Genomic DNA, 15,138 nt, shown 5'->3' on the forward strand with positions numbered 1-15,138 from the left:
ATTTGAGTGTGTAACAGGTGAGTGTCTGTAATTGGTAAATCTATGTTTTCTAGTAAAGTGGCCAAGAGCTATTCTGTTTATTTAGAAAAGAAACGTCTGGAAGTGATAGCAGTTATGTAAAATGAACTGTTGTGACCGGTCGGAATTAGCTCATGATAACTTCATAAATCTTGCCTTTTAGTTATTTAGGAGTTAATTTATTTAATAGTAATAGTAAAGGAGGGGCAAGATGTCTAGGCAGGATGGCACACCTCTTCAGTGAAGTAGGTGAAATTCTCCTATATGTAAATGGAATTAACAAAATATCCACAAAAACACTTAAAAACTATTTATATGCATCATTGCCTCTTCTAAGAAAACAAACAGAAGCTGAGTTTTACAAGTTTTATAGTAGAAAAACTATTAAAAAACTGTGGCAGTACAGTGTGCTGATTAGAAATGATTGTGTGGTTCTTTCACCTATGCTGAGCCACTACACAGACTCACCTACTGAGTTTCACTTTAAACCCTGACTGTACTCATTTTACTTTCACCCACAATCAGAACAGAAAATAGTTATTTTTTAAAATTCTTTTTCACTGCATTTAAAGCACATCCATTAGAATTAAATCCGAAAATGTTTTATTATCATGTACTAACCGTATTTTATTCTTATATTAATATAATATACCATGGTTCAGTTACCTTTGTACAAATATGATTAGTTGAATTGTGCTTTAAGGAGATTATTTTTACTTTCATACTTTGAGTACATTTCAGAGCCTGTACGTTTTCACTTTTACATTATGGAACGCTATCACGTTAACACTAGAGGATGCTCGGTACTAGAGTTGGATGTCTCGAGACCGGTCTTGGTCTCTAGACCACCTGGTCTTGTTCTTGTCTTGTCTCGACGGACTTTGGTCTTGGTCTTGTCTTGGGCTAGGATCCCTCGGTCTTGTCTTGGTCTCGCTGTCTCGGTCTTGCTGTCTCAGCTTGACATAGTGGTTGGGAGAATTGGAGTCAACAGTATCCATGACACACAACATAACGTTCGATAATGTGTCATGCACAAAAGCATCACCTCTAAGAGCCGTGCTTACAGAGTGCTTTGTAGTGAATCAGAAGAGTCGACTCCTATTGAGCGAGAGCCGGCTCCTCACTTAATTTCCTTTCGCTGCTCAGCTCTCACACAGTGGCTCAGCTATGCTACAAGCAATATATATATATATTTTTTCAGCTCCAAGCTGGACACACGACCTGAGAGATCTACTGTTCACTGAAACCACATCAGGAATGGTCTCGGTGGAAAAGATGGCTGTCAAGATGTCATTTTTAAAGAAGGAAAAAAATCTAAAAAAGACTGAGGTATGCCAAATTACACAAGAACTGGACAAATGGAAAATCAGTGGCAACTGGTCATATGAATGAATCCAAAAGTGAAACTCCTGAGTTAAATCATTTGAAATTTGAACACAGAAAAGTACCATCAGATTTGATCCATCATGTGTCAATGTGTCAATCAGTGCTTCATTTTATGACATGACAATGATTCCAAACACACTGTTATTCCAGAAAAAGCATACCCGGATAGAAAAACACAATAAAACATTATCAGTCATGGACCGAGCTCCCCAGAGTCTGGACCTCAACTTCATTGAAGCAGTGTGAGATCATCTTCACAAAGAGCAGAACAAAAAGCGGTCAGCATCCAAAGACAGCTTTAAACATTCTTCAAGAAGCCTGCAGAACTATTCCTGAAGACTACTTAAAGAAATGAGAACAAAGCTGCATAAGAGAGTTCAGACTGTGTCGAAGAAAAAAGGTGGTCGTACCAAATATTGATTTTAAAACTCTGTATTGTATTTCCATGTATATGTCCGCATATCCTTGCATTTACTTTTTTTCCTAGTAAAATATAAAGAAAAAGTGGTCGGCCGAGACTTTTGTGTAGTACTTTAAATATTGTTTTCATTAGCATTTTTACAGTTCTGTTATCTGATTAAATATGAGATCAATGAGATGATATCAGATGACTATATTTTCTAATTATGGACAGAAAAATTTGTATGAAAATTATTTTTGTTAATTAAATCAGTTCGATATATCATCTGTCACACATTTGAATGATAAATCACTAACACAGTAAAAGCTCATCTATTTCTTTTTCTTAGAAAGACCTGGTATTTTTCCTCGAATAATTGGAAAAATCGTAAAAGACACCACAATCAAAATGATTCCTATAACACAAAGCCATTTAGCTGCTACCCCAAGATTGCAACATAACAGTAGACACAATACAGCCAGTAACAGGATGCTCTTCATGAGGTAGGACTTGCTGCACAACTCCCCCTCTGCATCTTTTCTTGCCCTTTCCTCCTCTTTTCTCCACAGCTTTGTCTTCATCTTCTTTAGCTCTTCATCCTTGTAATGCTCCCTCAGATTTCCCTCCTTTTTGCTGATTTCTTCATCTCTCTCTGCAAGGATGCTTTCCTGTCTTTTTCTGATTTTCCTCTCCTTCTCAGGATACAGCTCTGTCTTGTAGTAACTACCTCCATTCAGGGCCACCAGGGTCTCGATCTTCTCCATAAAAGTTGTGACCTGCTTCTGGTCCTCCGGGGTTTTGTTGTTGAAGACGTGGAAGCCACCGCTACACTTGCGTATGAAGTTGCGGAGGTTCTCGTCACTCTCAGTAATGATGTTGTTTATTGTTTTGTCTTCCAGGCGATCCCCGTGGGTGAACAGCACGATGGTGTAGTCCCACACTCTTGGGCCAAACTTTGCTTCAATCAGCGTGTGGGTGTCTTGGTCTTCCTGAGTCAGCCTTCCTAAAGGAATAACATATGCAAAGACGTGGGGTCCTGGTTCCTGGAGTTTCAGGCGTTGAAGAATCTCTCGGATGATGTCCTCCTTGTTGCTTCCCTTCTCGAAAAGCCCAGGTGTGTCAATCACATCAACAGGTACATCTCCAACCACCGCGGACTCTTTTTCACAGTGAACAGTGATGCTGACCAGCTTCATCTCTGAACAGAACACCATTTTATTGAGGATGGTGTTCCCACTCGAGCTCTTGCCTACACCACATTTTCCAAGAAGCATGATCCTCAACGGCTCTGTCAACCCAACAAAAAGCATTTTTAAACACTATTCAGAGTTCATGAAAGTCGTTGTGCCCTTCATTCTGACTTCTGATATTATTATTGTTTATTTGTAGAAATTCGTGGCTTTCACATATTAGCCCAGACTGTTGCATCCCAGGGCACAAACAGTATGAACTTTTTTATTATGTTCTTACATTGTGGCAAATGCAAAGCATTTTGGATAGCATTTGTTGATGAATAAAATAAAAAGTAAAGTAATACACTGTATGTTGTCTCATGTTAGCATTTGTGGCTTGTTTTGTTTTTATATGCCTTTTGAAATATTTTTTTCTTATCTTACTTTTTCAGAAAATAGATGCCTACTAATCTTTTGTTAACAAGTTGCACCTCAACCAGAAACTTCTGGTAGTCATCAACAAGTGTGTGGCATAATGTTTAACCGTTCTTCTTTGCAGAACTGGTACAGTTTATCAAAATTATTTGCTTTGTTGGCAAAGAACCGGGTTTTAAGCTTAGTCCTGTTGTTGGAGACTGAAAGTCTATGATTGAGATGCAACTTGCTCAAAAACGCCCATCCCACCTTCTTCAAATGCCACAAGAATGGTGTCAAACGTTTGCGCTGCAAAAATTTTCTTTTGTGCCACTATCATTTTAAATATATTAATAAAGGCTTCTAGAGGTCATCAGAGGTCAACCATTCATGTGATGAAAATTTCCAAAACATTGGAAATGTTTCTATGCAGGCCCTTAATGAAGGTCTTAAGGTCTGTTGCATCATCTTGTGTGGGTTAAAGGTATTCTGTTTATAAATAGCCTATAATTAAATGAAGTGTTTTTAGCTCAAATGAAAAGGCTGCGGATCACTAACTATCAATGTTTCATAACATTATATTACTCCAGCAAATAATTTTTTTCTCTGACAGAATGCATACTTTATTTTAACTAATATGTGTTAACCTAGTTTTTTACTTTTAAGAGTGTGATAATGATAAACAATATCCAATAGTGATATTATGTTTCACAACCTTTTCACAGGTTAGACCACCAGTAAAGAAAGGGGCTGAATGACCTTAGGTGACCTCTACAAAAGTGGGAATAAGGAGCACAAGAGTGAGATGGAGACATTAAATGAACATTAGAGGCTAACAGTACTGTAGCTTAATTACACATCTCAAAATCACTGTTGGCTAACTTGGTGTAGGTGTGTTAATTAAACACACACACACTTACAGGAAGAAAGCAGATAAAAAGAGTCACTGCCATTTTGGAATTTTATTTTTATTAAAGTACTGTAAAAAAAAAAAATTAACATATCATATTAATTATATTATCTGGTTTTGTTTTCTCCCCATTGTAATGTCATATTGTATATATTGGCTTCCATCTTCAAACATCTGAAACAAGCCCTATAAACTGCAGTAGCCAACAGCTCAGCTAAAGCACCAGTATGACTCACACTGCTCTCTTTTTCTTTCTACATGTGTCAGCTGAACAAGGGTAGACACGTGCTTAAGAACATGCTGTAACTACACCAACTACACCCACAGGGGAAAAATACATACAGACATACAAAAAATAGAATAAAAACATTAAACTAAAAACTTTTAACTCAGCAGCATTTCCATATTTCATACTGACCCTGCTCCTGCTCACTTTCTGCTGGACAAGGTATGCTGTCAGCGGCCTGAGTGCTCATGGTGGACGAAGATAGAAGTATCACCAAAACTGTAGACGTCGGTTAACTTGTCCTCGCTGGCCTGACAGTCCTGATTGAATCTCAAAGCAAGTCTGTTAGGTGAAACTTTTTTTTTACACAGCTTCCTCGGTGCTTTCTGTTTTAAACTGAGGGTGGGGCTCTACAGTCACGTGACCTGCTGGGTGCCCCGCATCCACCAAGTTAAAGTCCAGTCCACATACGCTGAATAATTAGGTCAGCAGCGACAATCGGCCGCAGTCCTATGTCCATAGATGTTATTTTTCTACCTGTTTCGAGCCAAGAGTATTTCCACCCAGCCTGTTTTAAATAAACCTCTGAACTTGGCACTCTACCCGCGTCTTATAGAGAGTCACTGGATGGGACACACTTTTATTGTGCAAGGGATCAAAGATCTGATGACTTCTTGCATAACAGCTTAGTGTGGAATAAAGTTATGATTTCAAATAGAATATCATTACTTTCATTTTGACTGAGAAGTAGACTTTGATTCGTTGGTATTTTATGGTGAGGCTGAGAAGCAATGCAACGAGGAAGCAATTAAACTATTACATTTAAGGATACTGCGATTTTTATATCACTAAAACACACGTGTGTTAACACACGAACCGCCTAAAGTGTGTTAAGACAATTGCGCTTTAAAAGTTTAAGCAATACAATGAACGGTCTCAGCGCGCCATCTAGTGGTCAGTATACTTTAATGCTTCATAAAACGTCCTGATCAGGGATAAAGCTTCGATAAATTCACCCCTTTAACAAAATGTAAAATGAAAGTATTTTAAAATGTGCGTATTTACTTTCAGCAATGAAAAGTAATCAACTACACTTACACCGGACCTGTGTAGTATTTTGAGAGAACATCAAGTTAATGGTTAATTTTTCAGCTACGTTTCAATGAGATATTGTAGTTTTAACTGCAACATTTGTCTGAAAGGTATAATCATTATCCAAAGATCAAATGATGCCTTGGTGGCAGTCATTTTTTCATTCATTAATGAATAAATAAAGCACCTTGAGGCGACTGTTGTTGTGATTTGGCATTATATAAATAAAATAAAATTGAATTGAATAAATGAATTTTGTCTCCAAATCCTCAACAAACATTAACAGGATGCAACTAATCTTATTGGCTTGTACTTTATTTTAGGGTTGACTCTGTGATCATAACATTTGCTTTTAAGACACATACAGTTAATATCCTACAAGCCTACATGGAACCTGAGATTATCTGTTAGGTCACTCATGAGGATTTCCTGTTAAAACCTAAAAATGAAAAGTAACAGGGATGATTCAGAGCCCTGCTTATGAAGATAAAACCTTGTTGTCATTTAAGATTCTTTATTAAATAAATTTTGGGGGATTTTCTTAGCCTTGATAATATTTTAATGGTTGATTTGATTGCATGAAAGTTTATTGCAACTTTTTAGTAGTTAATCTGTGTTTTATTCTTGCAATCTGGGGACAAAGTGTTCAAATGACCACAGCTTTAAGGTGCATATCCAAAGAATCTTTTTATTTGATGTTAGTGAAGCAAACTAACATATTTACAAAGCACAACAATTTAAAAGCACGGAACAATGACTCACCTTTGCGCTTGTCTGTTATTTAGTTAAGAGTTCGTCAAATTCAAATTTATATTAAATTATGCTCATTAAAGTAGCGTTATAGTGCATGAGAGCTTCATAAGGAGGATCTCAGGTGGGAAAAAAACAAGGTCAGGAGATTCTACTTTCCAGGCTTTCACTGTAGATTATTTCCGATCAGCCAGCCTCTGTAGGAGGGCGATGACTGTGTCCTGTTTGGAGGAGAGCAGCTCCAGGGCCGTGGCTATCCTTCCTAGGGACTCGGACATTCGCACCTCCCTCCTCTCGCGTCTCTTCTCTCTGGCTTCAACCCTGCGGCGAGCCACTCGATCGAGGTAGGCCTGCTCCTCCTGTCGCTTCAGAATCTCCTGGAACAGAGTGGAGCCGCCTTGCTCCACTTTCGCCTTCTGGTTCTGTCCTTCAGTTCCAGACACAGTTGATGTAGACAAAGAGGTGGCAGCAGAGGAAGTGAGGCAGGAGGACGTGAGGTGGAATGAGGTCTGGGGCATTAGCTGAGCTAATGGTCGCTGCAGTCACCGACGTACTGGCAGCGGTGCCAGCACTGGAGCCCAGACCTACTGAGTCCACACCACCAGCACCAGCACCAGCAGCAAAGTCACTGCTAGGACGGATGATGGTGGACGTCGGCTGTGGAAGCTGCAGGGGCTTTGCAGCGATCTTAGCCAAAGGAGCAGGCAGTGTAGAAACCGTGCTGCTGCCTTTGTTTCGTTTGTTGTTGACGATCTGAGTGCCAGTGGTGTCGCAGAGGGTGGCGTCCATCAACTAGAGTGGAACAAGACACACACAGAGATATGGAGAAAGTACACCAATGAATACATCAAACAGCATTGTAATCCATGTCTTAGAAATACTCCCAAGACGTCTTAGCATGTCCCGTCTCCCGGCTGCGGTCTTTAACCCTCTTGTATGTCACAATGAGGTTGTTCCACTTGCGACGGATTTTCTCAACAGGCAGTATGTGCCCCTTGGAGGCCATCTCCTCTTGGACACTCTGGAAGAGCTGCGAGCGTTCCCGAGTCTCATAGAGACCCCAGCGACGCCCGACGGCCTCAATCAGACACAGAACGGCTTTGGAAGAGAAATCCGAGCCAGAGCAAAGCGTCTTCTCGGAAGGAGCAGGGGGCATTACTGAAGCTGGGGAGAAAGAAAGCCACTTGTGGTGTCACTTCATATGTAAGATAAATGGGTTAAACTGGGGAAAATCTTATATGCATACAGTTGTTATCAAATGTTTAGATCCACTCCTCATGGGCGTGAATATCCTGGTAATTCTGGAATTTTAATGATTTCTTTGAACTGCTTTTCCAGGGTAGACTTACTGCACAAGTTTGAATTTATTTTGGATTTTATCTAAAACATCTAAAACACACAGTCAGTAGTAAACATACAGGTGCAAATATATAAATATACTCAATTAATTCTTTTAATAAGTGAAAATTCTATAAAGCTTGAGAAAGCTATTAGTGACTGACTATAACTGGTAGTTTCCCTTTGCCGTCATGAAAAGGATTTGTTTGATAGCACTCACAGGTTTGAACAATACAAGACACTTATGTACAGATACCAAATACTGTGCATAAGTGTGAGTTATTTGGATGTGTCAGCACTTTGCTAAGGTCTGGAAAAAGACCCAAACTGTCAACCTCAAATGAGAGAAAAGTGGTCAGGATGTTTAGGAACAATCCAGGAACAACCAGTGCTCACACACCGGCATCACTGTCCACAGTGAAACGAGTTTCACATTGCCATGGACTGAGAGGGTGCCGACCAAGATAAAAGCATCTGGTCAAAAATCCGCACCTTCAAGCTTATCTGAAATTTGCAGCTGCCCACATGGACAATCCAAATGTCTTCTGGAGAAAAGCTTCGTTGCCAGACGAGACAAAGATTGAGCCACAATCAGGTATGTTTGGAGGAGTAAAGGTGAGGCTTTGAAATCTAAGAGCCCTGTGCTAGCTGTCAAGCATAGTGCTGGTAGATTCTGACTCTGGGGCTGTTTTGCTACCAGGGGTAAATCAGGATTTGAGGTAAAACCTGAAAATAGAATCTCCAGTTCTGTCCAAGTTTGAACATACAGTTGAAACTTGGACCCAGTTGAATGTTCCAACTGGACAATGATCCCAGGCACACAGATAAACTGGTTTTGGAATAGATACAGTAGACAAACATTAAGCTTCTGGGATGACCTTCCCAAAGCCCCGACCTCAACCCTGCTGAACTTCTGTGGACAACACTTAGAAGCTGAGTCTGTGCCACGAAACCAACAGATTTAAATGAATTCTACCAATTCTGCAAAGAAGACTGGTCAAATATCCAGCCAGGATTATGTCAGAAGCTTGTTGATGGCTGGTCGAGGTGCAAGTTGCAAAGAGACATTAGTGGGGGTGTGTGTAAATATTTGAGCCCGTATGTAATGTTTGATCCTGTGTAGGTTGATGAGTGGATGTAAACCTATGACCACAACTGTATTTGCAGATACAGAAAAACTGCATTTTCTGCATCTGTAATTCCTAGTGAGAGATTTTCAACATTTCTGTTTTCCCTCTTGTCGTTGGTTTGACGTGTGCGGTAGTTAGTTTCAACAGCCAGAGTCAGAATTTAGCAACATTTGATGAGCTATCAAACACCCCAACAGATGCCCATCAAATCTGATCAAAACACACACAATCCCAGTGATGCAGAAACTTTATTAATTGTGAAGGATAAGAACTGAATGGCTAAGACTTGAACCCTAGTTTTTGTGGACTTTTTCAGGTGCATGAAATAGGCACAAAATACATGGTGTATCAAAAAGAATCATCTGATTTCAGAAGGCTATATGTTTTTTTAACTATTAGACATAGAAGCTAACTATTCATGCATTTATTACTTCCAGGCTGAACTACTGTAATTCATTATTATCAGGATGTCCAAAAAACTCACTGAAAAGCCTTCAGCTAATCCAAAATGCTGCAGCAAGAGTCCTGACAGGGACTAGAAAGAGAGAGATCATATTTCTCCTGTTTTGGCTTCCCTTCATTGGCTTCCTGTTAAATCCAGAATTGAATTCAAAATCCTGCTCCTCACATACAAGGTCTTAAATAATCAGGCCCCATCTTATCTCAATGACCTTGTAGTACCATATCACCCTATTAGAGCACTTCGCTCTTGCTCTGCAGGCCTACTTGTTGTTCCTAGAGTATTTAAAAGTAGAATGGGAGGCAGAGCCTTCAGTTTTCAGGCCCCTCTTCTGTGGAACCAGCTTCCAGTTTGGATTCGGGAGACAGACACTATCTCTACTTTCAAGATTAGGCTTAAAACTTTCCTTTTTGCTAAAGCATATAGTTAGGGCTGGACCAGGTGACCCTGAATCCTCCCTTAGTTATGCTGCAAAACACATAGGCTGCCGGGGGATTCCCATGATGCATTGAGTTTTTCCTTTCCAGTCACCTTTCTCGCTCACTATGTATTAACAGACCTCTCTGCATTGAATCATATCTGTTATTAACCTCTGTCTCTCTTCCACAGCATGTCTTTTATCCTGTCTTCCTTCTCTCACCCCAACCGGTCGCAGCAGATGGCCACCCCTCCCTGAGCCTGGTTCTGCCGGAGGTTTCTTCCTGTTAAAAGGGAGTTTTTCCTTCCCACTGTCGCCAAAGTGCTTGGTCATAGGGGGTCATATGATTGTTGGGTTTTTCTCTGTATCTATGAAGCGCCTTATGTTGTGATTTGGCGCTATATAAATAAAATTGAATTGAATTGAATAGAAGCTTCCAGTAAATTTTAAAATGCAAATGTAAAGTTATATACACAAAATTTACAATGTTGACAAGTGCTTAATATGCCCACCTCCAGACCAGCATCCAATTTCAAAATGCTTTAATTCCACAATCATTCACCTAAAGAAACACGTAGTGGCTGCAGTGACTCCAGACATGCTCATGGGATGAGTTTGGCATATGCTGGGTATCCACGGGGGGACTTATTGAGCACTTGTGCACACTGTAAGTTTATATTCAGCCATTACTTGAATAAAAGTATAGCCAGAAAAAGCATACCCGGATAGAAAAGCCCAATAAAACACTATCAGTCATGGACTCACCTCCCTAGAGTCTGGACCTCAACATTGTTGAAGCAGTGTGAGATCATCTTCACAAAGAGCAGAACAAAAAGCAGTCAGCATCCAAAGACAGCTTTAAACATTCTTCAAGAAGCCTGCAGAACTATTCCTGAAGACTACTTAAAGAAATGAGAACAAAGCTGCATAAGAGAGTTCAGACTGTGTCAAAGAAAAAAGGTGGTCGTACCAAATATTGATTTTAAAACTCTGTATTGTATTTCCATGTATATGTCCGCATATCCTTGCATTTACTTTTTTTCCTAGTAAAATATAAAGAAAAAGTGGTTGGCCGAGACTTTTGTGTAGTACTTTAAATATTGTTTTCATTAGCATTTTTACAGTTCTGTTATCTGATTAAATATGAGATCAATGAGATGATATCAGATGACTATATTTTCTAATTATGGACAGACAAATATGTATGAAAATATTTTTGTTAATTAAATCACTTCGATATATCATCTGTCACACATTTGAATGATAAATCACTAACACAGTAAAAGCTCATCTATTTCTTTTTCTTAGAAAGACCTGGTATTTTTCCTGGAATAATTGGAAAAATCTTAAAAGACACCACAATCAAAATGATTCCTATAACACAAAGCCATTTAGCTGCTACCCCAAGATTGCAACATAACAGTAGACACAATACAGCCAGTAACAGGATGCTCTTCATGAGGTAGGACTTGCTGCACAACTCCCCCTCTGCATCTTTTCTTGCCCTTTCCTCCTCTTTTCTCCACAGCTTTGTCTTCATCTTCTTTAGCTCTTCATCCTTGTAATGCTCCCTCAGATTTCCCTCCTTTTTGCTGATTTCTTCATCTCTCTCTGCAAGGATGCTTTCCTGTCTTTTTCTGATTTTCCTCTCCTTCTCAGGATACAGCTCTGTCTTGTAGTAACTACCTCCATTCAGGGCCACCAGGGTCTCGATCTTCTCCATAAAAGTTGTGACCTGCTTCTGGTCCTCCGGGGTTTTGTTGTTGAAGACGTGGAAGCCACCGCTACACTTGCGTATGAAGTTGCGGAGGTTCTCGTCACTCTCAGTAATGATGTTGTTTATTGTTTTGTCTTCCAGGCGATCCCCGTGGGTGAACAGCACGATGGTGTAGTCCCACACTCTTGGGCCAAACTTTGCTTCAATCAGCGTGTGGGTGTCTTGGTCTTCCTGAGTCAGCCTTCCTAAAGGAATAACATATGCAAAGACGTGGGGTCCTGGTTCCTGGAGTTTCAGGCGTTGAAGAATCTCTCGGATGATGTCCTCCTTGTTGCTTCCCTTCTCGAAAAGCCCAGGTGTGTCAATCACATCAACAGGTACATCTCCAACCACCGCGGACTCTTTTTCACAGTGAACAGTGATGCCGACCAGCTTCATCTCTGAACAGAACACCATTTTATTGAGGATGGTGTTCCCACTCGAGCTCTTGCCTGCACCACATTTTCCAAGAAGCATGATCCTCAACGGCTCTGTCAACCCAACAAAAAGCATTTTTAAACACTATTCAGAGTTCATGAAAGTTGTTGTGCCCTTCATTCTGACTTCTGATATTATTATTGTTTATTTGTAGAAATTCGTAGCTTTCACATATTAGCCCAGACTGTTGCATCCCAGGGCACAAACAGTATGAACTTTTTTATTATGTTCTTACATTGTGGCAAATGCAAAGCATTTTGGATAGCATTTGTTGATGAATATAACAAAAAGAAAAGAAAAAAGAAAAGTAAAGTAATACACGGTATGTTGTCTCATGTTACCATTTGTGGTTTGTTGTGTTTTTATATGCCTGTTGAAATATTTTTTCTTATCTTACGTTTTCAAAAAATTGAATTTTGTATGATTAACCAAAATGATCCAGGCATTAATGATTCTTTTACTGCAGAAATTGCTATTACGAAATTTAACTACTAATTTCAGTCATGTTATACTGATATTTTTCTGGTTATTTTCCATAACTTGGTAGCTTTTTGGCAACAGATTCGCTACTGAGCAGAGATCCAAGAGACAACAGGCTCCAGGTGGCCAAGCCGAGACGTGTACGGCGAAAGTCAAAGTTCATTTAGAGAATAGAAAAGAGACTCAAAAAGTGACCTAAAACTATCAAGGTAAATATGTTACAAAATGTGAGAGCTTGAAAATTTTTAGTTATATATAACAACCAGCTGTACGTTCGTGCCCTATCCTCTCATATAAAAGGCATAAAGAGAACTCTTATTTACAGCTGTGATTAGAAGTTTATATTCACTCATCGTGGGCATGAATATCATGGTAATTTGGGGGCATTTAACTGTTTTTTTAATTGTTCTTTCTCCAAGGTGAAATGATTGTACAGCATACATATTTAAAGTTGAATTTCGTTTGGATTTTCTTGAATCTGCACAGGGTCAAAAGTTTACATACAGGGTCAAATATAAAGGTACATGCCTGCTAATCTTTTCTTAACAAGTTGCACCTCAACCAGAAACTTTTGGTAGTCATCAACAAGTATCAATAAGTATTCCGGCTGAATGTTTGACCGCTCTTCTTTTCAGAGCTGGTTATTAAATTTATTTGGTTTGTTGGCAAAGAACCGGGTTTTAAGCACAGTCTTGTTGTTGGCGACTGAAAGTCTCTGATTGAAGTGCAACTTGCTCAGAGTCATTTAACCAAATATCACTGAGTGTATGTATATATTTCAGTTTCTATGTATCCTTTTCACACAGGGTCAAATATTTAGGTATATAAGCAGGATGCAGATGCAGGCAAAGCAGACAAAAGTAAAACGACGCCTTTGTTCCAAAGATATGTACACTTTTCACCCTGTGTGGATTGGAGAAAATCCCAAAGAAAATCAGACTTGTACACCTAACTCTTTGTTTGTTTTTAGGTCATTAAAGATGTACAATCATTCCACCCTTGGAAATGAAGAGTCTCTTGGTTTTGTGATGTACAGTTAGATTTGCAATCAGTGATTGGTTTAGCTGTGATGTAGAGTGAGATGAGAAGAGGTAAAAGCAGTAAAAGCAGAACACAGCGGCAGACAACACAGACAAAAGTAAAGAGAAGCCTTTATTATAAAGATACAAAGACTCTAACGAGCAGATAGGTGGGAATAAGGAGCACGAGAAACGAGATGCAGACATTAAATGAACATTGCATCAACATTAGAGGCTAAAAGTGCACTTCTCAAAATCACTGTTTGCTAACTCAGTGTTTGTGTGTTAGTTAAACACACACACACACACACACACACACACACACACACACACACACACACACTTACAGGAAGAAGGCAGATAAAAATAGTCACTGCAATCTTGTTTTGTTTTTGTTTTTTAATGAAAGTACTGTAAAAAACATTATAAAAGTTCTGTGGTTTTGTTTCCCCACATTGGAAGCTTATATTTTAGAGAATGGCTTCAATCTTCAAACATCTGAAATAAGCCCGATAAACTGCAGTAGCCAACAGCTCAGCTAAGGCACCACTATGACGCACACTGCTCTCTTTTTCTTTCTACATGTGTCAGTTGAACAAAGGAAGACACGTGATTAAGAGCACGCTGTGACAGTAAGAAGGAAACGCCGTCCAACGACACCCACAGGGGCAAAAAAACATACAAAAAACTAAACAGAAAAACATTAAACTAAAAACTTTTAACTCAGCAGCATTTCCATATTTCATACTGACCCTGCTCCTGCTCACTTTCTGCTGGACCAGGTATGCTGTCAGCGGCCTGAGTGCTCATGGTGGACGAAGACAGAAGTATCACCAAAATTCAAAACTCAAAGTCTGTTAGGTGAAGCTTCTTTCATCACAACTTCCTCGGTGCTTTCTGTTTTAAACTGAGGGTGGGGCTCTACAGCCAAGTCACATACTGGCTGCACTACGAGAATACCGCATCCACCAAGTTACAGTCAAGTCCACATACGCTGAATAATTAGGTCAGCAGCGACAATCGGCCGCTCTGCAGGACATTATTATTTTTTCTACCTGTTTCGAGCCAAGACTATTTCAAATGTTTTAAATAAACCTCTGAACTTGGCACTCTACCTGCATCTTATAGAGAGTCACTGGATGGGACACACCTTTATGGTGTAAGGGGTTGATGATTTCTTGCATAACAGCTTAATGTGGAATAAAGTTATGATTTCAAATAGAATATCATTACTTTCATTTTGACTGAGAAGTAGACTGATTCGTTGGTATTTTATGGTGAGGCTGAGAAGCAATGCAACGAGGAAACAATTAAACTATTACATTTAAGGATACTGCGATTTTTATATCACTAAAACACACGTGTGTTAACACACGAACCGCCTAAAGTGTGTTAAGACAATTGCGCTTTAAAAGTTTGAGAAGCAATACAATGAACGGTGTCAGCGCGCCATCTAGTGGTCAGTATACTTTAATGCTTCATAAAACGTCCTGATCAGGGATAAAGCTTCGATAAATTCACCCCTTTAACAAAATGTAAAATGAAAGTATTTTAAAATGTGCGTATTTACTTTCAGCAATGAAAATTAATCAGCTACACTTACACCGGACCTATGTAGTATTTTGAGAGAACATCAAGTAAATGGTTCATTTTTCAGCTACGTTTCAATGAAATATTGTAGTTTTAACAGTAATACTTATCTGAACATTATACTCGTTATCCAAAATAATC

At 39.3% G+C, this 15,138-nt stretch overlaps 2 protein-coding genes and 1 pseudogene across 2 annotated transcripts; all 3 read right to left on the reverse strand.

The window, feature by feature from the left end:
- Positions 1 to 708: 708 nt before the first annotated feature.
- On the reverse strand, positions 709 to 4,917 carry LOC146671205 (GTPase IMAP family member 7-like). Its single transcript, XM_085405138.1, has 2 exons — positions 4,719 to 4,917; positions 709 to 3,092 (listed from the first exon to the last, which is right to left on the reverse strand). Exons 1-2 carry the CDS (start codon positions 4,774 to 4,776, stop codon positions 2,137 to 2,139), a joined length of 1,014 nt encoding a protein of 337 aa, XP_085261264.1. The 5' UTR covers positions 4,777 to 4,917; the 3' UTR covers positions 709 to 2,136.
- A 1,374-nt stretch (positions 4,918 to 6,291) lies between these two features.
- On the reverse strand, positions 6,292 to 8,112 carry LOC146671206 (uncharacterized; annotated as a pseudogene).
- A 2,751-nt stretch (positions 8,113 to 10,863) lies between these two features.
- On the reverse strand, positions 10,864 to 14,432 carry LOC146671207 (GTPase IMAP family member 7-like). The gene is made up of 2 exons (XM_085405139.1): positions 14,160 to 14,432; positions 10,864 to 11,961 (listed from the first exon to the last, which is right to left on the reverse strand). Exons 1-2 carry the CDS (start codon positions 14,215 to 14,217, stop codon positions 11,006 to 11,008), a joined length of 1,014 nt encoding a protein of 337 aa, XP_085261265.1. The 5' UTR covers positions 14,218 to 14,432; the 3' UTR covers positions 10,864 to 11,005.
- Positions 14,433 to 15,138: the final 706 nt, after the last annotated feature.

The sequence above is a fragment of the Rhamphochromis longiceps genome, linkage group LG4, assembly GCF_057381845.1.
Source record: "Rhamphochromis longiceps isolate RC_006_pf linkage group LG4, R_longiceps_female_GT1.1, whole genome shotgun sequence".
NCBI lineage: Eukaryota > Metazoa > Chordata > Actinopteri > Cichliformes > Cichlidae > Rhamphochromis > Rhamphochromis longiceps.